This window comes from Pristiophorus japonicus, chromosome 26 (genome assembly GCF_044704955.1).
Source record: "Pristiophorus japonicus isolate sPriJap1 chromosome 26, sPriJap1.hap1, whole genome shotgun sequence".
Classification (NCBI taxonomy): Eukaryota; Metazoa; Chordata; class Chondrichthyes; family Pristiophoridae; genus Pristiophorus; species Pristiophorus japonicus.
Genome location: NC_092002.1, coordinates 20,474,283 through 20,499,510, shown reverse-complemented (window position 1 = coordinate 20,499,510; position 25,228 = coordinate 20,474,283). Strand labels below are relative to the sequence as shown.

The 25,228-nt window shown below is 49.0% G+C and overlaps 1 protein-coding gene across 1 annotated transcript in view; it reads right to left on the bottom strand.

The window, feature by feature from the left end:
* Nucleotides 1-653: 653 nt before the first annotated feature.
* The window catches only part of LOC139239099 (synaptosomal-associated protein 25-like), a 111,113-nt gene continuing 86,538 nt past the window's right edge, over nucleotides 654-25,228 (bottom strand). The window contains exons 4-8 of the mRNA XM_070867623.1: nucleotides 20,338-20,386; nucleotides 13,418-13,535; nucleotides 4,511-4,645; nucleotides 3,286-3,430; nucleotides 654-926 (exon numbers count right to left, since the gene is read on the bottom strand). Of these exons, the coding sequence (XP_070723724.1) occupies nucleotides 858-926; nucleotides 3,286-3,430; nucleotides 4,511-4,645; nucleotides 13,418-13,535; nucleotides 20,338-20,386 (516 nt within the window). The 3' untranslated portion in view covers nucleotides 654-857. The remainder of the gene's footprint in view (nucleotides 927-3,285; nucleotides 3,431-4,510; nucleotides 4,646-13,417; nucleotides 13,536-20,337; nucleotides 20,387-25,228) is intronic.

Genomic DNA, 25,228 nt, shown 5'->3' with positions numbered 1-25,228 from the left:
GTGGAGATTTCCAGCATTTTCTGTTCTAATTCCAGACTCCAGCATCCGCAGTCTTCTGCTTTCGACAACCAGCGCAGTTTGTGCAGGAGAAACGCGTGAATCATGTGGGGGGGGGGGTTCCTTATCACAAGGAGCCAGTTTGCCCAAGCTGGGAGCACTGGATTCCACGAGCGGTGAAGTTGAGTGCATCTTCGCCCCGGGAAACCAAACCGTGATTTGATTTTGTTAGGTTTTCTGCGAACGTTTTTTTTTTGTTTGTTTGCAGGATTCTCAGCAGGCCAGGCAGCCTCTGTGGAGAGAGAGACAGCAAATCGCCTGTATTTAAAAGAGTTGCGACCACAGAAGAAGCAACACCCAATCCCCTCCTGGGCTCTGCCTCCTCCTGGCTACAATCTTCTTCCCCCGTGATTTATTCGGACGGGAGATTACGGGTTAAAGCCCCTTTGGCTCGAGAAGGCCGCAGGAACTGCCTGGTGTTTATCAGGATTCAACTGTGTACACCGAGCTCGTTCTCTAGTTGGTTGTGCCCATTTTTTTAATCACATGATTACAGAGAAAGACTCAAACATGAAAAAACTCCGACAAGTACAAAGATTAAAAAAGTAAATACACCCGATTTACTCTTTGGACAGGCAATAATACAAATCCACGTTAAAAAAATACACTTTCCACAACTGGAACATCTTGCTACACTGAGGAAATTATAAAATAACTTGTACAGAATGAGATTGAACCTTGTGGTTTCCTATCACAGCACAGGGATTTTGCCCCTCCGGACCATTCAGATGCTGCAATGGAGGATGGGATGGAGGAATCTGGCAGTAGGAGCGGGGGTTAGGTGATACGTCAGCGTCTCTTCAGCCACTCTCTAGCATCTTGTTGGCATGCTTGTTGGCTTCGTCGATGCGAGCTTTGTTCATATCACCCTGGGGACAAGAACACAAGGAGTTTAGGGTTGCACGTGTATCTATCACCAACCCTCCAACATAAAGGAAGACTTGCATTTATATAGCTCCTTTCACGACCATATGGACGTCTCAAAGTGCTTTACAGCCAATGAAGTACTTTTGGAGTGTAGTCACTGTTGTAATGTAGGAAACGCGGCAGCCAATTTGCGCACAGCAAGCTCCCACACACAGCAATGTGATAATGACCCAGATAATCTGTTTTTGTCATCAATCCCCAACCCTCCAACATAAAGAAAGACTTGCATTTCTACAGCGTCTTTCACGACCTCAGGGCATCCCAAAGCGCTTCACAGCCAATGAAGTACTTTTGGAGTGTAGTCACTGTTGTAATGTAGGAAACGCGGCAGCCAATTTGTGCACAGCAAGCTCCCACACACAGCAATGTGATAGTGACCAGATAATTTGATTTTGTGATGTTGGCTGATGAATAAATATTGGCCCCAGGGTGAACTCCCCCGCTCTTCTTCAAAATAGTGCCACGGGATCTTTTACATCTGCCTGAGAGAGCAGGCGGGGCGTCGGTTTAACGTTTCATCTGACAGTGCAGCACTCCCTCAGCACCGCACTGGGAATGTCAGCCTGGATTACTGTGCTCAAGTCTCTGGAGTGGGATTTGAACCCACAACCTTCTGACTCCGAGGCGAGAGTGCTGCCCACTGAGCCACAGCTAACACTTTAACCTCCCTCCATCGTAGTCCTGTTCTCTGCAATTCAGTCCAGTGACCCCCTCTGTCTTCATCCCACCTCCAAAACCCTCCTCAAAACTCAACTCTTTGGTCAACTCTCCGAACTCCTAATCTTTGTTCCATGTCCAAATCTCACCGCTCCCCACCCCCGCTCCCTCTCTCGTGTGGCATCTTGGAACGTTTCGCTCTATTAAGGTTTCTAAGTTAAAGCTGTTGTCTAAGCTCATTTGTGTATATAGTGGTTACAGTTTCAATCCAAGGTCACTCAGGATGATGGAATGGCCTAACCTTCACAGGTATCTCCAGGAAAGCTCACTTCAAGCTCCCTGACTACACCTGGTATTGCTTTGCCGGTTAATTGCCAATGGCGGAAAATACGTCTGATAATTGGACATCCAATGGTGCGTTTCCTATAATGGACAAACTGGTGCTTGGGTTTTTAGCTACTCCAAGCAAAAGCGAAGAGCACATAACCCAGCCTGACTGACACTTCAGAGCAGTAGTGAGGGAGTGCTGTAGTGGCAGAGGTGCCGTCTTTCAAATAGCATTATTTCATAGAAACAGAAAATACGAGCAGTAGTAGGCCATTCGGCCCTTCGAGCCTGCTCCGCCATTCAATATGATCATGGCTGATCCTCTATCTCAACACTATATTCCCGCTTTTTCCCCATATCCCTTGGTGCCTTTTGTGTCCAGAAATCTATCTCCTTCTTAAATATATTCAGTGACTTGGCCTCCGCAGCATTCTGTGGTAGAGAATTCCACAGGTTCACCACCCTCTGAGTGAAAACATTTCTCCTCATCTTGGTCTTAAATTTCCTACCCCGTATCCTGAGACTGTGACCCCTTGTTCTAGACTTCCCAGCCCGGGGAAACATCCTCCCCGCATCCAGTCTGTCCAACCCCGTCAGAATTTTATACGTTTCAAAGAGATCCCCTCTCATTCTTCTAAACTCTAGTGAATACAGGCCTAGTCGACCCAATCTCTCCTCATATGGCAGTCCTGACTTTGAAACAGAGCAGGGGAGTTCTCCCCTATGTACTGGACCAACCTTTATCCCTCAACCAGAATCTCCACAACAGGTTATCTGACGAAGGGTCATCGACCCGAAACATTAACTCTGTTTCTCTCTCCACAGATGCTGCCTGACCCGCTGAGATGTTCAGTATTTTCTGTTTTCATTTCAGATTCCAGCATCGGCAGTATTTTGCTTTTGTATCTGACACTTTATCTGACTGCTGTTTTTGGGGACCTGGCTGAGCACAGATTGGCTGCCGTGTTTCCCGAAAGTACTGAATTGTAACAAGTAATGGGGCTTCCTATTGGTTGCACTAGGTATGGGTCTGACACGGCTTGCTGTGTTCGCTATGTGTCGAACACAGTTTCCCAAGCTCAACTAATAATTTTATGAACAGAAGCTTGTGTTTGTTTGAATAACTAGCTCATAATCTGATAATGGCCTGATGGTTGATGTTTGCCAATGGTTGATGTTTGAGGGACACACCAAAACAGTGGGTCTTAAAATGTTATTTGAAACCCTGGTTTCACTGTGAAACCATCTTGCACTAAAGTCTCTGACCTGCTATGTCGATCTGGATGTTGCCCCACCCCCACCCCTCGCTGTTCTTACCTTGGTCACGATCCGGTCAATCTGGGTATTCTGAGAGCTGATCTCGTTACCCATGTCAAGCGCCATATGTCGCAGGTTCCCGATGATACTGCCCACCTGATCCAGGTTTTCTTCCATCTCATTTTCCCGAGCGTCCTCTGTGACTCTGAAATCAGACAAGTTGCATAAGGTGAGACGTTGAAACTGGGGGGGGGGGGGGGGGGGGGGAACGTGGGCATCCTGGGTGCCTTGCTCATGGATGGCTTTAGTTTGACCCAAGTTGACCGCAATACACCCGACTGAAGGCCAGATCGGAACCACTAACGTTGGTGAGCTGGGACCAAACGTCCAGGTAACTGGCCAACTTCTAGATTTTCACAGAGGCTGGAGTCACATTATTTGGCAAAACCAAACGTTGCCCTTTATAAGAAATTTACAACCGGTCAAATGGCGTTTTCATTTAATTAATTGGGTTCAAGATGCACAAAACACAATGAGCAGCTTCAGAGAGGGGAAGTGAGAAGTAGTGGGAGAGTTAAGAGAGGTGACTGGAACTGTGTTAAAAAATATTGTATTTTTCTCAAGGTATTAAAGAATGGGAGAGAGACAGTATGTTGGAGGGGTAAGGAGATAGTTCCAAAGTGCAGCAGCCAATTTGCACACAGCAAGCTCCCACAAACAGCAATGTGATAATGACCAGATAATCTGGGTTTGTTATGTTGATTGAGGGATAAATATTGGCCCCAGGACACCGGGGATAACTCCCCTGCTCTTCTTCAAAATAGTGTCGAGGGATCTTTTACATCCACCTGAGAGAGCAGACAGGGCCTCAGTTTAACGTCTCATCCAAAAGACAGCACCTCCGACAGTGCAGCACTCCCTCGGCACTGCACTAGGAGTGTCAGCCTAGATTTATGTGCTCGAGTCCCTGGAGTGGGACTTGAACCAACAACATGCTGACTCTAGAGGCGAGAGTGCTGCCCACTGAGCCACGGCTGACACAGGACTAGACAGGAGCGTTGGCAACCCTACTGTGGGCTCACACATGTACTAACTTCCCAAACCCATCTCTCACAGGATCCTGCCTGTCATCAGGCAGAGTGAAAGCTTTGATCACCTCAGTCTGAGCTGGATCCATTCACTGAACGTCTTCTCGTCCCCACAGAGAGTTACCATGCCGGCATAACACGAGCCAACTGCACCGACAGAAATTTCTACCCTCTGCTCTTCTAACAAAATCTTTTACCTTCGGATGTATCCACCGCTCATCGCCATCTGTTCCCGATCGTCCATCACTCGAGCTGGCTGGCTAGCCACCACACCGTCCTGGTTATTCCCCCACACCTTCTTGTAGGCTCCTCCTGCCTCAAAGCTCTTTAACCTTCGAAGGGCAAAAAAAATGTACAAGTAGTTTGGGTTGTTTTCAAATCACCATGGTTTAAAGCCAGCACCTTCCGAGTTGCACAACATGTCCATATTCTTCTCACAGGCCAGTGGACAACCCATGGCATCAGATACAGACACAATAGTTACTAACGCTCTGGGCAACACCTTCTTGTTAACGTACAAATTCTAAGAGATTCTGCTCTTTCTCGCATTATGGTGGTGTGCTGTGAACATGAAATGTACTTTTCTTCAAAGTGACACATTCGCAGGAATTACTGGCTTGCAAGCAACGAAATAGTGAGCACCAGCATTACAAATGGAGCTTCATTCAAACAGATCCCGGCAATAGAACTCTTCAAAATGAAAGAACTTGCATTTATCTAGCCACCTCAGGAGGCCCTCAAGCGCTTTCCAGCCAATGAACAGCTTTGGTGTTGTAATGTAGGAAACGCAGCAGCCACTGTGCGCACATCAAACGGAAATGTGATAATGACCAGATAATCTGTTTGGTGGTGTTGGTTTAGGAATGAATATTGGCCCAGGACACCAAGGAGAACTCCCCTGCTCTTGCACGGATCGTTCATGTGCAGCCGAGAGAGCAGACGGGGCCTGGGTTTAACGTCTCGTCCGAAAGACGGCTCCTCCGACAGTGCAGCACTCCCTCAGCACTGCACTGGGAGTGTCAGCCTAGATTTATGTGCTCAAGTCTCTGGAGTGGGACTTATTACAGATCGCCATTGCTTCTAGAGAGTGGAGATGTTGTGGAAACCCTGGCAGCTGAATAGCTTGCTAACACTACCTGTGCTCACACAGGGTCACGAGGGGAATGTCCCAGAGGGTGAATGGCACTTTTGGAACTGTGCCCAGCATGGGTAAGCACCTTGAGAGGAGAGGGAGAAAGTTAAAGGCTCCCACTGCCCATTTTGAGAGGAGTGGATTGAGTTATCATTCTGTGGCCAACAAGGACCTCACATCTGTAATGCTTGCCAACAGGAATTAATTATTTGCAAGCACATTATTCCCGATGACACAAAAGCCTTCTAATGAAACTGCCACATGCTTTTAATGAGAAATGTAAGGTTCTGAGTGGCTCTGTTGTGTCATCATCATCGGCAGTCCCTCGGAATCGATGAAGATTTGCTTCCACTCTAAAAGTGAGTTCTCAAATGACTGTACCGTCCAATACGGGAATTACAGTCTCTGTCGCAGGTGGGACAGACAATGGTTGAAAGAAAGGGTGGGTGGGGAATATGGTTTGCCATATGCTCCTTCCGCTGTCTGCGCCTGTTTTCTGCTTGCTCTCGGTGATGAGACTCGAGGTGCTCAGCATCCTCCCGGATGCTCTTCCTCCACTTTGGCCAGGGACTCCCAGGTGTCGGTGGGGATGTTGCATGTTATCAGGGAGGCTTTGAGGGTGTCCTTGAAACGTTTCCCCTGCCCACCTGGGGCTCGCTTGCCGTGTAGGAGTTCCGAGTAGAGCGCTTGCTTTGGGCATCTCGTGTTGGGCATGCGGACAATGTGGCCCGCCCAACGGAGCTGGTACAGAACTATTGAATCATACTAAGGCATTAGAAGAATGAGAGGGGATCTCATAGAAACATATAAAATTCTGACGGGATTGGACAGGTTAGATGCAGGAAGAACGTTCCCGATTGAGGAAGTCCAGAACCAGGGGTCACATTCTAAGGATAAGGGGTAAGCCATTTCGGACCGAGATGAGGAGAGACTTCTTCACTCAGAGAGTGGTGAACCTGTGGAATTCTCTACCACAGAAAGTTGTTGAGGCCAGTTCACTAGATATATTCAAAAGGGAGTTAGATATGACCCTTACGGCTAAGGGGACCAAGGGATATGGAGAGAAAACAGGAATGGGGTACTGAAGTTGCATGATCAGCCATGATCATATTGAATGGTGGTGCAGACTCAAAGGGTCCTGCACCTACTTTCTATGTTTCTATGAGTCATGACTGGCCCAACTAATCTGTGTTTGAGTGGGTTGGAGGAGCTCTGTTGGTTCACCGCAGATGTTGTATTGGGCTCAATCGCGCTTTATTGGGCTCAGGTCTTTATCCTCGTCGTCCCCCCCGTCTCAAGCTCATTTCTTACCAGGACCTAACTACCTTGGACCTCATTGTCCTCGCTCTCTTCCAACCCATAGGTTGGCATCACCCAATCACTCCCCTTCATTTTTACAGTCAAGGTCGTGTGCTGCACTGGGCCAAAGTAGACCATGGAGGGAGCAGTGGTTTCAGCCATGTAGATAGTGTTGTCACTAACCTTCCAGGGTGAGGGACGTGATCGAGGCCCAGGGAAGGCGCACGTTCGGGGCTGGGGACACAGGGGCATCACAGACCAGCCCACACTGCGATATGTGTGCGCACTAGGCCCATGCAGCAGAACAGGTCTCCAGTCGTCTTGGATAACCCTTGCCGCTGGACTAAGACCTAGCTCTGTCAAGTCCGTGTGGTGGCTGGTGTTCAATGGCCACCCCACGTTAAAAAAATCCACGCACAGGCATATTCCACCCTTCAGGATGTAGTTCGGGTCCTTCATTGAAACATCTGAATCGTCCTTTTTTTGGTGTGGAAGCAAGTCATCCTCGTTTCGAGAGACCACCTATGATTGATTGATAACCCTCCAGGATTGGCCTGGAATCTCCAGGAATTAAAGGTGATCCTGCTGTGAGCCACACCCGGGAGAAAAATCTGAGCAGGCGTTAACAAAATTATGTGTGGGTTTGTTTCGATTTTTCTTTGATTATTAGTTACAAACATATTGAGGATAGGGGGAAAGTGCAGTGTGACTGGGTGGGATGGTTGGCAGCAGTTCATGTGATGAAACCTCCAGGAATATGTCCAATTTGAGTTGGCAACTCGACACGCACAAGAGCAAAGAACTTGCATTTTAAGTTGGACGGGCTCTCGGGAGGGACTTCGATTGCCAGTTTAACATTATTCTACACTGGGAGAAGTGTTGACCTGAGGGAGGGTGCAGAGACATTGGTACCTCGGGGCACTGGACACGAGCGGTAAACCCAACGCTCGGAACAGAGAAGGAGAATAACCCTGGTGGTTAGATGAAGAGTATGGAGAACTGCATGGACCTACCAGCCTCTTGACCCAGGAATGGCTCATAGCACTGGTGACGGAGGGGAAACAGAACTTTGGCAGAAACCCTGGAAAAGTGGGGTAAATGGATGCTTACATCATTTGTCCATAGTTTCTGCGGAGATTGGCGAACCCTCACTGAGATTCTCCCGGAGATGATTAATGTATCGCCGTTTGAGTTCTCATGAGGCCGAGGTGCTTACGGGGCGATGCGGAACAAACTGGGATATGACATGGAGGGGGGGTAGGGTGTGGGAAGGGGAAATGTCGAGTTATGATGCTCCAGCCATGATGAGTGTGAGGCAGGCTTGGTGGCTCAGGTGGCCTTTTCCTGCCCATCATTCTCCTATGTGTGTAACAATCACCCTTTCTAAACCTCTTGCCCATGAAGTTCAAACAAGTCAACCAACAAATTGAGAACATAGGTGTGAATCGGACGGAGCTGCCTGGGTTAGAAGGCCTGAAATTCTAAGGTGGGTTGGATACCCCTATTTGAGGCTGTGTGTTCTTGGACACTTTAGTCAACAATAAAGATACACCAAACAGTTAACCCTGGATAGAAGAGGGTCTCTCAACACCTTATGTAATCCCCACTGACAGCTAGGAGATCCTGGCCAAAGACCACCCTAAGTGGAGGAAGTGCATCCGGGAGGGCGTTGAGGACCTCGAGTCTCATCGCCGAGAGCATGCAGAAATCAAGCGCAGGCAGCGGAAGAAGTGTGTGGCAAACCAGACTCCCCACCCACCCTTTACCTCAACGACAGTCTGTCCCACCTGTGACAGAGACTGTGGCTCTCGTATTGGACAGTTCAGCCACCTAAGGACTCATTTTTCAAGTGGAAGCAAGTCTTCCTCGATTCCGAGGGACTGCCTATGATAATGTAATGTCCCTGTGCCAGTGACTCTCAGAGATCCCTCCTAACATGCACGAATCATGTACATTCTTTATGTAGTCTGTTCCCTTCTGCTGAGGTGACGGAAAGTCACGGGACTTGAGAAGAATTTCATAAAAGCCTCCCAAACTACTTGCATGATATTCATTGGGCCATCCGCACCCCTCCACAATTTCACGGACTTTCCGCAACTCGACAGGGAACATTGCCTGTCGTTAAATTGCCTTCCTGACAGTAGCAGGCGAAAGGCCCATCATGCAGGCCAGGGCAATCAAACCATGCGGAGAAACCAACTACTGCTCACGGAACCTTGAACTGCAGCAGGCAGAAGAGACAGAGTACAGACACATACAGAAATAACACATCCAGCTCCTCACTCGGGCTAGTTACAGGACATCACCACCATTTAACATCAACTGTTTCAGGTCAATCCACCCTCCACAAATCCCTAGGGTTTACTTGCCAACCCTCAGGCACTGCCCTGGCATCTCCAGGGATTGAAGGTCAATCTCCAGGACCATGGACCAGCAACACCCGGGAGAAAAATCACTCTGATTTATGATTTTTTACAAATTTTCTTTGAGTATTTTCATTTATCAAGTATAAAATTATTGGACACGGAGGGAAAAAAAGCTATTTGACTGACAGCCAAGAATCATCCAATCGGGTAAGGGAGAGTCTGCTCACTTTCCAATTGGCCATGGGAAGGCAGTGCACTCAAGGATGGACCAATGGCAAGAGTGTGGGGGCGGGGCGGTTCAAAGTCATGTGATGAAAACGCTAGGAATACCCCCGACCAGAGCTGCCAAGCCTATAAACACCGCCCATTTCCCCCGTCTGCATCCCTGCCTGACTCCCCATCTGTCCCCCCCGGTCCGTCTCCCCCATCCATCTCCCTGTCCGTCTCCCCAGCTGTCTCCCCATCCGTGTCCCTGTCTGTCTCCCCACGTCTGTCTCCCCCGTCTGTCTCCCTCTGTCCGTCTCCCTCTGTCCGTCTCCCCGTCCGTCTCCCCGTCTGTCTCCTCCCGTGTCTCCCCGTTTGTCTCCCCCCGTCTGTCTCCCCATCTGTCTTCCATCTTCATCCCTGCCAGTCTCCTCCATCTGTCTCCCCCCATCTGTCTCCCCCGTCTATATCCCCGTCTCTTTCCCCCGTCTGTCTCCCCGTCTGTCTCCCCATCTGTCTCCCCCATCTATCGCCCTGTCTGTCTCCCTGTCTGTCTCCCCGTGTCTGTCTCCCGGTGTCTGTCTCCCCATGTCTGTCTCCCCGTGTCTGTCTCTCCCTGTCTGTCTCTCCGTCTATCGCCCTGTCTGTCTCGCCCGTCTGTCTCCCTGTCTGTCTCCCCCCGTCTGTCTCCCCATCTATCTCTCACTATATATTTTGTATTTAGTGCAAAGCCATCACGTTCCAGATACCACATCTTTATTTTTCACAGATGCGATGAATCTTAAAGCAAAGGAAAACCAGGCATTTCCTCCCGGGTTCTTGTGAGCTGGAGCCTGAAATTTACAAACAACTTACCCCATGTCTAATTGACCTCCCCAATCAACAAGGAACTACCCTGTGGGTCCCACTATAATAACTGAGCAGTGGGCTTAAAGAGACGGGCCAGCCTGGTGTTCAACATCACAGCCATGCTCCCAGTCTCAGAGCAATAACACAGGAGGTTAGTTTGTGAGTTAATTTTTCATTATGCAGCAACAAACGACTGACGGAAATGTGCTGGAAAATGTTCCCAGCCAATAATCTTGACAACAATACTCTTTTATTTCTAGAGCAGGTTTGGCAATCTAATCAGACAGCACAGACAGGTGGATAGCATTTTACTCATGTCATGAAATCCTGACACGTTTCATTTCTGTCCAAATATGTACCAAATTTGGCAAAATAGATGAACGCATTGGCAAGTTATCTAACCAGTGCTCCAGAATTGGTGCAAATCAAAGCTTGTCTGTTCTATCTCATAAACTGGATGCTTCGGGAACCCAAAGATGTCCTATAAAAAGCCCCAGTGACTACCTGTTAGCAGAGACAAGCACTGAATGAATACGGAAGGAGAGAGACAAGGATATTTTGAGAAACGGGAAGGGAAAAGGAATCAGACTGAGTAAATGAGGGAGGTAAGGAAGAATTTCAAGTCACGGTTCTGAAGGTTTACAGGACACGGGCCATGGAAACAGCAATGTCCACTGAATATCTTCCAGGCACCCCCGCTGGAGGAACCAGCATTAATGAACCAATCAAAACTACGGCCTAAAGGGGACAGGCATGGTCCAGTTTTTGGAAGATGACTCAAGTAACTTGTAGAATGTGGGCCATGCATGCTGCCATCCTCATTTCACTTCAGCTGCCAAGTTATGTTTGGTTTCTTGTTTTGGATCCTCCCTACCTGGTGGAATTGTGAAAACAAAATTGTCCCGATAGATTTTGCCACTCGGACTCTCCCCAATGCAGGACCTTCTTTTCTATTTGTTCCTGGGATGTGGGCGTCGCTGGCAAGGCCAGTATTTATTGTCCATCCCTAATTGTCCTTGAGCCAACTAGTGCTTAATAGTAATGTGTTGCTATGAATTCTTAAGCAAAGAGCCCATGAAGCAAATACATTACAACTGCAAGTGTCCTTTGATTCGAGTGGGAGCTGGAAATTATCAGATTTTCAGACGGACTTTCACAATTTTTTTTTACTGTAACTCTGTGGAGGTTACAAAACAATCAAGGATGCTGAAGGCCCAATGGAGGATGGACCTATGCAAGTGCCGACTGTTGACGAGCACAGCTACTGGCATTGACCATACTCTTCAACGCCTCGCTGTTATCAAGAAGAATGAGGACAATACTGGTGTGAGTACATTTTTGTTTGACTCCAATAATGCCATCAATCATTGTTGGATCTGGCCTGACTGAGGTATGCAACACAGTACAAAGCTCTCTTCTCCATTCCTCTGCCAAAGAGCAAACACCTCTGAATAATTAGTTTGTGGCTTCAGGCTTGGCGAGTTCAGAGGTTCGGTACTCCAAATCCACTCAAGGCTGGTGTCACAGGTTTGGAGAAAGCCTTCCACCGATTGCCCTGACATTTAGGACACTTAACACTCGGGACTGAGATGGAAACTATTGCTTGATGTCTAGGTGCTAATCCACCGGAGATTGCTGTAACTTGCGACATGCCCACCAATCTAGAAACTGACCAACAGTCACTAGACAACATTCAGTCACCATGATAAGAAGACCCCAAACACCAAAACAAGATATTAAGCAAAAGACCTACCTTGGTTGTGGTGATTCAGATATTGATGTCAGCTATAATGGTGGGACACTCTTTATGGGACACTGAAAATTACACGTTTTATTCATGGAAGGAAGTTTGAACGCTCTGCACATCTCCACTGTGTTTCTCCCCTATAATGCTTAGAATGAGATAAAATTCGTGTGTTTCCTATTCGTCGAGGGCGGGATTTTCGGTCTTCCTCCACCCCTGTTAGCACCCCGGAGGGGGGGGGGGGGCAATGGCGGCGGTGAGCTGTTCCAGGCAGACGGCCATCTCCCAGCGCCCCGCCGGGTGTTTTCGGGGGCCGGTTTGGGCAGGGGCGTGGAGCAGTACCGCCTGGGAGAGGCGAGCCGGTGTGTAACACCCCGGGTTGCGACACCGGCTCGGTTTTTGGCTCCCGCCCGACCCGCAGCGCCCCACAGCGCCCCCTGCTGGGACTGCCTGTGGCAGCGGGTGCTCCGAGCTGTAGCGGCCGCAGTGAGGTCAGTAATGGCCACCTCGGGTACGTGTGGTTGGGTTTTTTTGCGATTTATGTGGTGGTGGCGACAGTTATTTATTGGGAATGTTTTTGATGGGTTATTTTCAGGTCCCCCCCGCCCGCCCCCTCCCCGCGTCCTCTCTTACAGCGCTCCGAGGCCGTTGTTTAGCTCGGGATTTTCCCATGCTCAGTCAGCCTAGCGCCCTGAGAGAGGTGTACAACGCCCCACCCTCAGATTCTGGTAAATCTCTGCTCAGCATTTATCTCCATGGCTCTACATGGCCAGCCAATCAGAAACTTTGCTGATAGGGTACTGTTGGCGGGGTAAGTTCGAAATGGTCCATTTTCCTTATTGGGCTTTGTGGAATGAGTGTCTCAGGGAATGCAAAAGCTAACGGCTTGGAGGCGATGGTTCTTGCTTCTCATCTACAGCAGGCGGGTTATGAGTCGGTCAGCGGCCGTATGGAACCGTGTTATTTCTGAGCAAGCAGGTTTCAGGCAGGCATGCAGGCAGGCAGGTGGCCCCTGGGACCGACAGTTGACACCTACTTATTGCAGGGGCACGAGCAAAGGCCGCAGCATTTGCCCAGATCCGACAGATTTTTTTCAGCTTCTTTCATGTCCTTATTGATTTGATCCATCCCCTCTTCAATCCTCTCCAGTTGCTCTGAATGAGGAAGACAGTTAGTTTCCACAGACAACGACAAACAAAACAAGCTGGGGATCAGCGAACCCTCCAAACTGACCGGGGTTGGACCAGGCCAGTGCAAACTGGGCTGAGGGTGCTCTTGGGGGGAGCTTCGCGATATTGGACAGCGATGTCCCCAATCGGCACCCATACCACGCTTTACGCCAGCCCCATTCAGTGTGGGGTTCCCTCATCCCTCTGAAGAACAGCAGACTTGTTGGGTGAAGGAGAGAGAAAAAGACAGACAAAAAAAACTGCACGACATGGACACAGAAGGTTGTCACAGAACCCTGACTCAATGGGACCGGTGTCGGCCCGTGATTGCCAGTACCTACTTGGCACAGGGGCAAACGCAAAGGCCACAGCACTTTGCCATGTCTGATAAATTTTTCTCTGCCTCCTTCATGTCTTGGTTGATCTGGTCCATGCCCTCCTCAACACGATCAAGTTGTTCTAGTTAGAGCAGAAGCAAAGGAGTTGAGTTTCAAGAAAAAAGAATTAGAGGGGAGGGGTTGCAAACAGCATTGAGAAAGTTTGTGATGGGGCCCACACTTCAACCTGTCGACTGAACAGCTCATGCCCAGTTGCCGTTGGAGCTGAAGGGTTGCAGATACAATACGAGAGTGTTATTTAAGAAACAGTGGCACGCCATGCTCAGAAGAAGGGATCGCATGTGCTTCTATCCTTTCCCCTTTCCCAAATTCTTCCACTTCCTAGTCTTAACTACTTGGATACATCCGAGGACAAGCTGGGATGCTCCAGGACATTGGTGCTGTTCACACTGCTCCCGAGTCAGTCTACCGTGAGACGCGATGGATCAGTCTGAGAAAAGGACCAGCCCATCACACTCCGTTTCCTTCCGCACAGCGCATGACTTCAAATTAGGATGTAGTCAGGCCAGGCAAAGTCTGACCTGCGATTCGCAGGAGGTCACATTGGCAATCCCAACTGTGCTGTTGGAGGTGACACTGGCTGGAGACCAGATGCATCTCCACAGTGTGGGGGGAAGCGGAGCGGGGGTGGGGCCGGTGGTATCGTCAACCCAGATAATTCTCTCACGCACCTCCACACTAGCAAAATCCCAGGAGTGCTGCCACCATGCTGCTGATTTGGCTGGGGAGTGCCGCGTGATGCAGGAGGCTCGAACAGAGAGAAAAACAGAAACCTAAAGGAAATCAGGAGAAGGCGAGAGGAGAACATTGCAATCCTGGGCGAGACTGATTCCAAGGAATTTGGCCGAGGGTTTCAGGCAATGAGTGGAGCTCGAGATTAGATCTGCATTGCAATCACAACCCACACACCCATAATATATCGAGCGGAGGTACACCCATAATATACCGAGCGGAGGTACACCCATAATATACCGAGCGTAGTTACGCCCATAATATACCGAGCGGAGTTACTTGTAGCAAAAGAAATCAGGTCTGAGCGTTGATTCGGATGATGTGCCCTTGGGACATTTAATCAGAAGCAACAAGTTCTCATCTGAAATGTTAGCTTAGCTTTCTCCCTCAGATTCCAACTGAGCTGCTGTGCATTTGCAATACCTCCTGATCTTATTTTAGAGTTCCAGGATTCACAGCTGCTCTTTCACTTTTGTCCCCTTGCCTGTGCGCTGGGTGTCCTGGCCGCCCAACAGTTAGGACACTTCCACTCGAGTTCCACGAAAGGCTGGTGTAATGTATGCACCTGAGGAGCATGCTCATGGGTTTGTGCAGTTATTGCACTGTGAGTGGCTTAGCCCGGTCACGTGATATTCACAAGACTCAATAAAACCCCAGCCAGTTGGGTCCAGGTCATCCACGATGAGGTATGCAGTTGTGAGCCTAGTGGATGAACTAGCAATGTGTCGTGCGATTGTTAAACCTTTGTTAATAAACCAACTAGTTCATAATAGAAATGTGTTGTTATGAATTCTTACGCTAAGACCCTATGAAGCAAATACATTACAGGTGGCCACAGTAAAAGGCTCAATTTGTAAAATTGTCACAGCTAAATGATTGGGAGTAAATTTGCATTGGAACATAACACTATTGTATTTATCGCCAATGAGGAATCTTAGTCTGGGGCTGTTGACTCAATGGGGTAGATCTTTAAGTTGCCAATGGCGTGCAAAACTGCCATTGCAGATTGGCCCCCTCGCCCCCATTGTAGAAACATCCTGATTTTAATTGCCATTGAAATCAATGAAAATCTACCCCAATGTCCCTGGAATTGAGAGTGGAAAAATCAGCCAGGGTTCCTGATCCTGATCCCGTGACAGCTACTGGAAAGTGTTGGATGTACGGATGTCTGGTGAGGACAGGGTCAGCTGTGATGCCTTCCTTAGTCGATTAGCCCACCTACAACCAAGCCTAGATTTTCCTCAAAACTTTGTTTTGACCTTTTGGTTTTATGAACGGATTAACGTTGGTATTAAAATAACGCCAATCGGGAATTCTAGGGCCTTTCCGACCAGCTTCTCCCGTGAGGAATGGGCACTGAGGTGGGAGGTCGGAGGGGGACTCCATATACGAGGATCTGTGACCCAGAGAAGAGTTGGAGTCTTCAGGAGAGGGAGGAGAAAAAAAACTGGAAAAACTGGGAATAAATAATTCTTTAAAAGTCCTGCCGCTATCTGAGTGCCTCTGTTTATTAAAGAACACAGGGGCAATGTAACCAATTGCATTGCTGTACCTGGGAATGTATTTTCATATTCCGATTTACCGCCTTTCGTTTTCATTTTCTTCCATTTATAAACATAGGCAGCAAGATTAATCATTTTTAATTAACTCAAAAATGATCAAATAGAATTTTCCAGTGTTAATGCCTGAAACGTGTTAGGTATTTGCTACAAGCCCAACTAGGGAAACACCTTCACCTTTCTCTCTGTAACTCATAGTTTACCAGTAATAACAGAAAATACTTGAGACAATTAGGTTGAATGGCGGACACTGAGAATGGATCAGTGAGGACCCTTTACACTCAATAAATCTGTTTATAGAACAACATATTATAACTTGCACCATTTTCTAGTCAGGTTTGAACAAGGAGATGGAACTGGTCGGAGTTTGTTTCTGGTCTGCACAATTCCAGCTCATTTCTTTCCGCCAAGGTTCACAAGGTTGATTCCGGGGATGAGGGGGTTGTCTTATGAGGAAAGGTTGAGCAGGTTGGGCCTCTACTCATTGGAGTTTAGAAGAATGAGAGGCGATCTTATTGAAATGTATAAGATTCTGAGGGGGCTTGACAGGGTAGATGCAAAGAGGATGTTTCCCCTCATGAGGGAATCTAGAACTAGGGGGCATAGTTTCAGAATAAGGAGTCGTCCATTTAAGACAGAAATGAGAAGGAATTTCTTCTCTCAGAAGGTCGTGAATCTTTGAGCTATGGAGGCTGGGTCATTGAATATATTTAAGGTGGAGATAGACAGATTTTTGAACGGTAAGGGAGTCAAGGATTATGGGAAGCGGGCAGGGATGTGGAGTTGAGACGATGATCAGATCAGCCATGATCTTATTGAATGGCGGAGCAGGCTCGAGGGGCCAAATGGCCGACTCCTGCTCCTATTTCTTATGTTCTTATGTCCTCTTTCTTTATCTGTGTTTTTCTCTTTCAGTTGTGTCTCCTTTCCCTTCTCAAGGACTCTTATATCCGCACAGTTCAGAAGGCTGACAATGGTCTTCCCACTAACTCAGTGATCCTTAGACCAGTCGACAGAGAATTCCATTGTGTTGCGACCATCTGGGCTAATTTCTCGTTGTTAACCTTCTCTGGCCCTCCCTCACCCCCTCAGCCCTGTTACTCAAAAAAACTTAACATTCTACCACTCAAACCATCCCACCCAACAAACTTGGTTAACAAAAACTTCATTCCTCATTGCTGGGTGACTATGAAAGTCACAATTCACTCGCACTTGTGGACTGATGTAAAGGTCTGTTCTTCTGATCACAGGAACATTAGCAATTGCATAGAAATTCTTCTCTAAAATCTTCTCACCTTCCAGGCTGGTGCAAGCTGCACAAAAATACAATATTCTTCCAAGGGAAAACAACTGGGATAAAATTAAGGGAGTAATTTTTTTTTTTTTTGAGTACACGTTAGTGGTGGATCAACTTTGCCCACTGACAATCTACTGCCCACTATTGATCCTCCCGACTCCTGAAAAAATCAAACACTAGACCAAAGGACCGACCTCCAGGAACTTGGCTCAACCCGTTGCCAAAATCACCAGCTTGTTTTTGTTGATTTATATCGGCTTTGGATTCACTCAACGGTCTCTTAATTTCCACGTTGATGGAATTAAGCTGGCCTCTCCAGATTTCAGCAGAAGCTCGGGGCCAGGGTAATGTTTAAAGCTATTTAGAGGAAAGGAATTGCGGCATTGTCAATCTCATGGCTCGAATGCCAGTGTCCTTTGGGGAGGGAAATCTGCCACCCTTACCCGGTCTGGCCTATATGTGACTCCAGACCCACAGCAGTGTGGTTGACTCTTAGCTGCCCTGTTACATGGCTCAGCGAGCCCCTCAGTTGTATTGAGCCGCTACTAAGAAGTGTCACAGACTGCAGCGGTTCAAGAATGCGTCTCACCACCAACTTCTCAAAGGCAATTAGGCAATAAATGCCGGCCTTACCAGCGGCGCCCACATCCCAGGAACGAATTAAATAAAAGCTGGGAGTCAGGGTAACGGTTAAAGCTATTTAAAAGGAATTGAGGCATTGTAAATCTCCTGATTTGATTGCAAGTGTAGCATTGAGCTTCCCGAAAGAATGCTTTCAATAGTTACTGTTTGGCGACTGACGTACTGACAGTTATCCCCTTAGGTTTGAGCCTTGCTCATCCTGAATTAGGTCAGAAAAACCTTCTATCGAGGAGCTCACATCAGGGCCGTTCTTTTTTACGGTGACTGAGTAAGATAAATTAAATTTTTAATACGGGAGATTTTGTATTTTTTAATATGATGCTGTGAGGATCACAGTCCACAGTTCCATCCCATACATCAGTGCTTGGACCGATGATCCAGAGAACATGAGTTCAAATCCCACTATGCCAGATCGAGAATTTGAATTTAGTGTGAAAAGAATCTAGAAGGAGGGGGGCAGATTCTCAGAATAAAGAGGCCGCCCATTTAAAACAGAGATGAGGAGGAATTTCTCCTCTCAGAGGGTCGTGAGTCTTTGGAATTCTTTGCCCCAGAGAGCTGTGGAGGCTGGGTCATTGAATATATTTAAGGTGGAGATAGACAGATTTTTGAGAGATAAGGGAGTCAAGAGTTATGGGGAGCAGGCGGGGAAGTGGAGTTGAGGCCAAGATCAGATCAGCCATGATCTTATTGAATGGCGGAGCAGGCTCGAGGGACCAAATGGTCTTCTCCTGCTCCTATAAGAACATAAGAACGAGGAGCAGAAGTAGGCCATTTGGCCCCTCAAGCTTGCTCCGCCATTCAATAAGATCATAGTTGATCTGATCTTGGCCTCCCCATAACCCCTTGTTCTCTTATCGGTTAAGAAACTGTCTCTCTGTCTTAAATTTATTCAATGACCCAGCTTCCACAGCTCTCTGAGGCAGCGAATTCCACAGATTTACAACCCTCTGAGAGAAGAAATTCCTCCTCATCTCAGTTTTAAATGGGCGGCCCCTTATTCTAAGGTTATGCCCCCTAGTTCTAGTCTTCCCCATCAGTGGAAACTCTCTGCATCCACCTTGTTGAGCCCCCTCATAATCTTACATGTTTCGATAAGATCACCTCTCATTCTTCTGAATTCCAATGAGTAGAGGCCCAACCTACTCAACCTTTCCTCATAAGTCAACCCCCTCATTTCCGGAAACAACCGAGTGAACCTTCTCTGAACTGCCTCCAAAGCAAGTATATCCTTTTGTAAATATGGAAACCAAAACTGCACACAGTATTCCAGGTGTGGCCTCACCAATACCCTGTACAGCTGTAGCAAGACTTCCCTGCTTTTATACTCCATGCCCTTTGCAATAAAGGCCAAGATTCCATTGGCCTTCCTGATCACTTGCTGTACCTGCATACTAACCTTTATCAGTCACCAGTAAAAGTGATGGTGAAGCTGTCAGATTGTCGATAAATACCCCACTGGTTCACTCATGGCCTTTGGGGAAGGAAACCTGAGGTCCTTACCCAGTCTGGGCCTATATGTGATTCCAGTCCCACATCAACGCGCTTGACTCTCAACTGCCCTGTGAAGGGGCCTAGCAAGATACTCCGTTGTACCGAGCCAGTAGAAAGAATACTGACTACAGCGGTTGAAGAAGAAGGGACACCATCACCTTCTCAGGGTAGGCCTGGCTAGCTCAGTCGGTAAAGCATGAGACATTTAATCTCAGGGTCGTGGGTTAGAGCCCCATGTTGACCGAATCATTTTCAGCTTCTTAACCGATAATGGAATAAGGAGGTTATGGGGAGCAGGCAGGGAAGTGGACCTGAGTCCATGATCGGATCAGCCATAATCTCATTGAATGGCGGAGCAGGCTCGAGGGGCCGTATGGCCTACTCCTGCTCCTATTTCTTATGTTCTTATGTTATGTTCTAACTAGGGTTGGGCAGTCTTGCCAGCGATGCCCACATCTCAAGAACTAATTTTACAAACTTGTGAAGCCAAGTCTGGGGCTTTGACGCGGATCACTCCGTATTGTCGTGGCCCATGGATTCGGATGTTTTACTGTGGGGGAAGATTAAAGAGTGGGCTGACCAGCTGCTGTGTGTGTGTGTGTGTGTGTGTGTGTGTGTGTGTGTGTGTGATGGCGATGCCTGTGAAATCCAGAAGTGGAATAAATCACACCCACTGCGATATCACAGATAGCGGGAAACTCAACGACTGATGTCAAGGCCTCACAATAAAGCAGTAGATTTGGGGCATTGTGGGGTGGGGAGATGGGGGGGCGGGTGCATTATTGCAGCATCATTCCTGCTGTCCCATGGGTTAACTCAATGCGGAACAGCAATGGACCCCTGGACCAGCCTGGGTCAGAATGGCTCAGCTCCACATTGGCCAGTGCATTAGGCCACTGAGCCAAAGCTGAATCCTAACATTTAATGGCCTAGGAGCAATGGGGCAGTGGTTTCCTTGTGCAAGTGTTGCTATGTTACTCAGCACTGCAACCCCTCCCTCCCGCCCCCTTGGTCTAACATTACCAGGTGGGGGGGGGCTGTCTCAGTCTAAACTCAGAACAATCAGCATTGATCATGTGTATGATTGCCCCTTCTATCAACCGATATGCACCCACACGCGTTCTCTGAAATCCACTTACCTCCTTGCTCATCCAGCATGACCAGTGTTCTGATCCCAGCATCTTTGCTCTGTTTGAGGTGAGAGGAAGAAGAATGTGAGAGGGACAGAATGGAACAGGGCAGGGACAATCGGAGCTCTCGCCTGTGTATCAACAATCCAAACCCTTGCACATCCCCGGTCAGTAGATTCCTGATAAACATGTAGCCAGTGTGTAATGGATGCCGCAGATCAGCATTAGGAGTTAAACCAATTACATTTAAAAATGGCCAAAATCTCTGCAGAATGCAGCTCAGTGGGTAGCACTCTCGCCTCTAAGTCAGAAGGTCGTGGGTTCACGTCCCACTCTAGGGACAAAAAAAATCTAGGCTGACACTCCAGCGCAGTGCTGAGGGAGTCATCATCATCATAGGCAGTCCCTCGGAATCGAGGAAGACTTGCCCCCACTCCAAAAGTGAGTTCTCAGGTGACCGAACAGTTCAATACGGGAATTGCAGTCTTTGTCACAGGTGGGACAGACAGTAGTTGGAGGAAAGGGTGGGTGGGGAGTCTGGTTTGCCGCACGCTCCTTCCGCTGCCTGTGCTTGTTTTCTGCGTGCTCTCGGCGACGGGATTCGAGGTGCTCAGAATGTGCGCAGAGTGCTGCACTGTCGGAGGTGCCGTCTTTCAGATGAGACGTTAAACCGAGGCCCCGTCTGTTCTCTCAGATAGACATAAAAGATCCCAAGGGCACTATTTTGAAGAAAAGCAGGGGAGTTATCCCCAGTGTCCTGGGGCCAATATTCATCCCTCAATCAACATCACTAAAACAGATTGTCGGGTCATTATCACATTGCTGTTTGTGGGAGCTTGCTGTGCGCCATTGGTTGCCACGTTTTCCACATTCCAACTGTGACTACACTTCAAAAAGTACTGACGAAGGGTCATTGACCTGAAACATTAACACTGCTTCTCTCCACAGATGCTGCCTGACCCGCTGAGATTTCCAGCATTTTCTGTTTTTATTTCAAATTCCAGCATCTGCAGTATTTTGCTTTTGTCAAAAAGTACTTCATTGGTTGTAAAGCGCTTTGGGACATCCTGAGATCATGAAAGGCGCTATATAAATGCAAGTCTTTCTTTCATAGCATTGATTGACATCAAACTTGGATGACCTTCAACCAGGTTGTCAGCATTATTGGGTGAGTGTCCACAAAGGACTAACCATCACCATTTTGTCTGGTTTGAGATGCACATTATCCATCACCATGTTTGAGGTTCTCCAAACTCAAACTACTGAGAAGTCCACAGAGATGGTTTGCTGTCAAGGGATACACCCCACTTACCTAAACTGAGATCTGAGGCTTTTGGTCCCCAGGTGTGGTGGAGTTTAACCAGCTAAACCACATAGCTTACCAGCACAGAGTGCCAGTAGGCTCCCTGATGGAGATCCAGCTATGACCACCCTACCTGTTGGAGCTTTGGCTTGGAGGGCTATCCCCAGCTCAGTGGGAAGAATCCTAGGCTCAACCTCCAGGTTCCATCAATGAGCCATGTAATGGGTCAATCAGCGACAGTGGCCCAGAGTATCTCAGAGTGTCTCCTGTATCTGACTTCAGAGTGTGCCATACAGATTTAACTGATTCCAATCTCCTAATTGCCAGACCTGTCACCTTGAAGTTAACTTGACCCTAATAATACCCCACACAGCATGGACCTTTCCATCTCTATGTACCGAGCATGGATCTGATCATCTCTATGTACACAACATGCACCTGACCATCTCCATGTACACAGCACAGATCTGACCATCTCCATGTACACAGCATGGACCTGACCTTCTCCATGTACACAGCACAGATCTGACCATCTCCATGTACACAGCATGGACCTGACCTTCTCTATCTACACAGCACAGATCTGACCATCTCCATGTACACAGCATGGACCTGACCTTCTCCATGTACACAGCACGGATCTGGCTATCTATATGCACACTTCTTTACCAAGAGGGTTGGAAGGGTTGGCTATTTCTACTGAGAAACCCTGATGATGAACATCATTAAGGTTGCAAAGCAGAAGATGCGGTAAGTCAAGAAGCTGATAACTACACAGGTGGGCTCTATAGGTTGTTGGAGGAAAGACAGATTGAGGGGGGAAGGAGGGAAGGATTTTCACTGCCTTTGGGCCGTGGAAATGAATGAGTCAAACTGAGAGTCCAGCCCCAGCGCATCGGCAAAGCGTCAACCAGCACTCTGAAACAACGAAGAAGCCAATAGGCTGGTAATATGTGGTGACCTGAGCTTTGAAAAGATCAACCGTTCAGGAGTGTATTCTGCCTGGAAACTGATTAGGCCGCAAGCTCTTCAGGGGGATAGACGATTATGGGGGAATAAGGGATTACGGGGAATGGGGGATTATGGGGGAATAGGGGATTACGGGGGATAGGGGATTGTTGAGTGTAGGAAATGACAAGGAAATGGCATGAGATCCTGGGCTATTCGGAGCACCACAGAATTGAGCTGCCAGATTGGGATGGCACCACAGCACATTGGAGCAAAGAAGTGATCTACACACAGAATATTATATTGTAATCTTTCGGCTTCCAATCTGTTGTGCAAGGAACAACAACAACTTGTACTTATATAGTGCCTTTAATGTAGTGAAACATCCCGAGGTGTATTATGAGACAAAAAATTTGACACCGAGCTGCACAAGTAGAAATTAGCCCAGGTAACCAAAAGCTTGGTCAAAGAGATAGGTCTTAAGGAGCGTCTTGAAGGAGGAAAGAGAGGTAGAGAGGCGGAGAGGTTTAGGGAGGTAGTTCCAGAGCTTGGGGCCCAGGCAACAGAAGGCACGGCCACCCATGGTTGAGCGATTATATCAGGGATGCTCAGGGGGGCAGAATTAGAGGAGCGCAGACATCTCGGTGGGGGGGGGGGGGCGGGGGTTGTGGGGCTGGAGGAGATTACAGAGATAGGGAGGGCGAGGCCATGGAGGGATTTGAAAACAAGGATTCAAATTTTGAAAGCGAGGCATTGCTTAACTGGAAGCCAATGTAGGTCAGCGAGCACAGGGGGTGATGGGTGAGTGGAACTTGGTGCGAGTTAGGACACGGGGCAGTGAGCACAGAGGGTGATGGGTGAGTGGGACTCGGTGTGAGTTAGGACACGGGCAGCGAGCACAGGGGTGATGGGTGAGTGGGACTTGCTGCGAGTTAGGACACGGGGCAGTGAGCACAGAGGTGATGGGTGAGTGGGACTCGGTGCGAGTTAGGACACGGGGCAGCGAGCACAGGGGGTGATGGGTGAGCGGGACTTGCTGCGAGTTAGGACACGGGGCAGCGAGCACAGGGGGTGATGGGTGAGCGGGACTTGCTGCGAGTTAGGACACGGGGCAGTGAGCACAGGGGGTGATGGGTGAGTGGGACTCGGTGTGAGTTAGGACACGGGCAGCGAGCACAGGGGGTGATGGGTGAGTGGGACTTGGTGCGAGTTAGGACACGAGCAGCGAGCACAGGGGGTGATGGGTGAGCGGGACTTGCTGCGAGTTAGGACACGGGGCAGCGAGCACAGGGGGTGATGGGTGAGCGGGACTTGCTGCGAGTTAGGACACGGGGCAGTGAGCACAGGGGGTGATGGGTGAGTGGGACTCGGTGTGAGTTAGGACACGGGCAGCGAGCACAGGGGGTGATGGGTGAGTGGGACTTGGTGCGAGTTAGGACACGAGCAGCGAGCACAGGGGGTGATGGGTGAGCGGGACTTGCTGCGAGTTAGGACACGGGGCAGCGAGCACAGGGGGTGATGGGTGAGCGGGACTTGCTGCGAGTTAGGACACGGGGCAGTGAGCACAGGGGGTGATGGGTGAGTGGGACTTGGTGTGAGTTAGGACACGGGCAGCGAGCACAGGGGGTGATGGGTGAGTGGGACTCGGTGCGAGTTAGGACACGTGCAGCGAGCACAGGGGGTGATGGGTGAGTGGGACTTGGTGCGAGTTAGGACACGGGCAGCGAGCACAGAGGGTGATGGGTGAGCGGGACTTGCTGCGAGTTAGGACACGGGGCAGCGAGCACAGGGGGTGATGGGTGAGCGGGACTTGCTGCGAGTTAGGACACGGGGCAGTGAGCACAGCGGGTGATGGGTGAGTGGGACTCGGTGTGAGTTAGGACACGGGCAGCGAGCACAGGGGGTGATGGGTGAGTGGGACTTGGTGCGAGTTAGGACACGGGCAGCGAGCACAGGGGGTGATGGGTGAGCGGGACTTGCTGCGAGTTAGGACACGGGGCAGCGAGCACAGGGGGTGATGGGTGAGCGGGACTTGCTGCGAGTTAGGACACGGGGCAGTGAGCACAGGGGGTGATGGGTGAGTGGGACTTGGTGTGAGTTAGGACACGGGCAGCGAGCACAGGGGGTGATGGGTGAGTGGGACTCGGTGCGAGTTAGGACACGTGCAGCGAGCACAGGGGGTGATGGGTGAGTGGGACTTGGTGCGAGTTAGGACACGGGCAGCGAGCACAGGGGGTGATGGGTGAGCGGGACTTGGTGTGAGTTAGGACACGGGGCAGTGAGCACAGGATGTGATGGGTGAGCGGGACTTGCTGCGAGTTAGGACACGGGCAGCGAGCACAGGGGGTGATGGGTGAGTGGGACTCGGTGCGAGTTAGGACACGGGCAAGAAACCATCCAGTAAAGATCCAGTTCTACTGTCTGGTGTTCTGAACCCTTGGGGATTATGGATCTTGGTCAGTCAATTTATTTCCTTTACTACTTTCTTCAGTCTTTTCACTGGGACAATTTGGTGCTGAGGATTTTTCCTCAGCTTCTGCTGATCCTGCTAGCTAAGCAGGAGGACTGCTTCTACCAGTTCCAACCCCTCGATGATCTAGTGTCATGATCAAACATAAGCCTGAAGTTTAGGACGGTGCAGCCAATGTG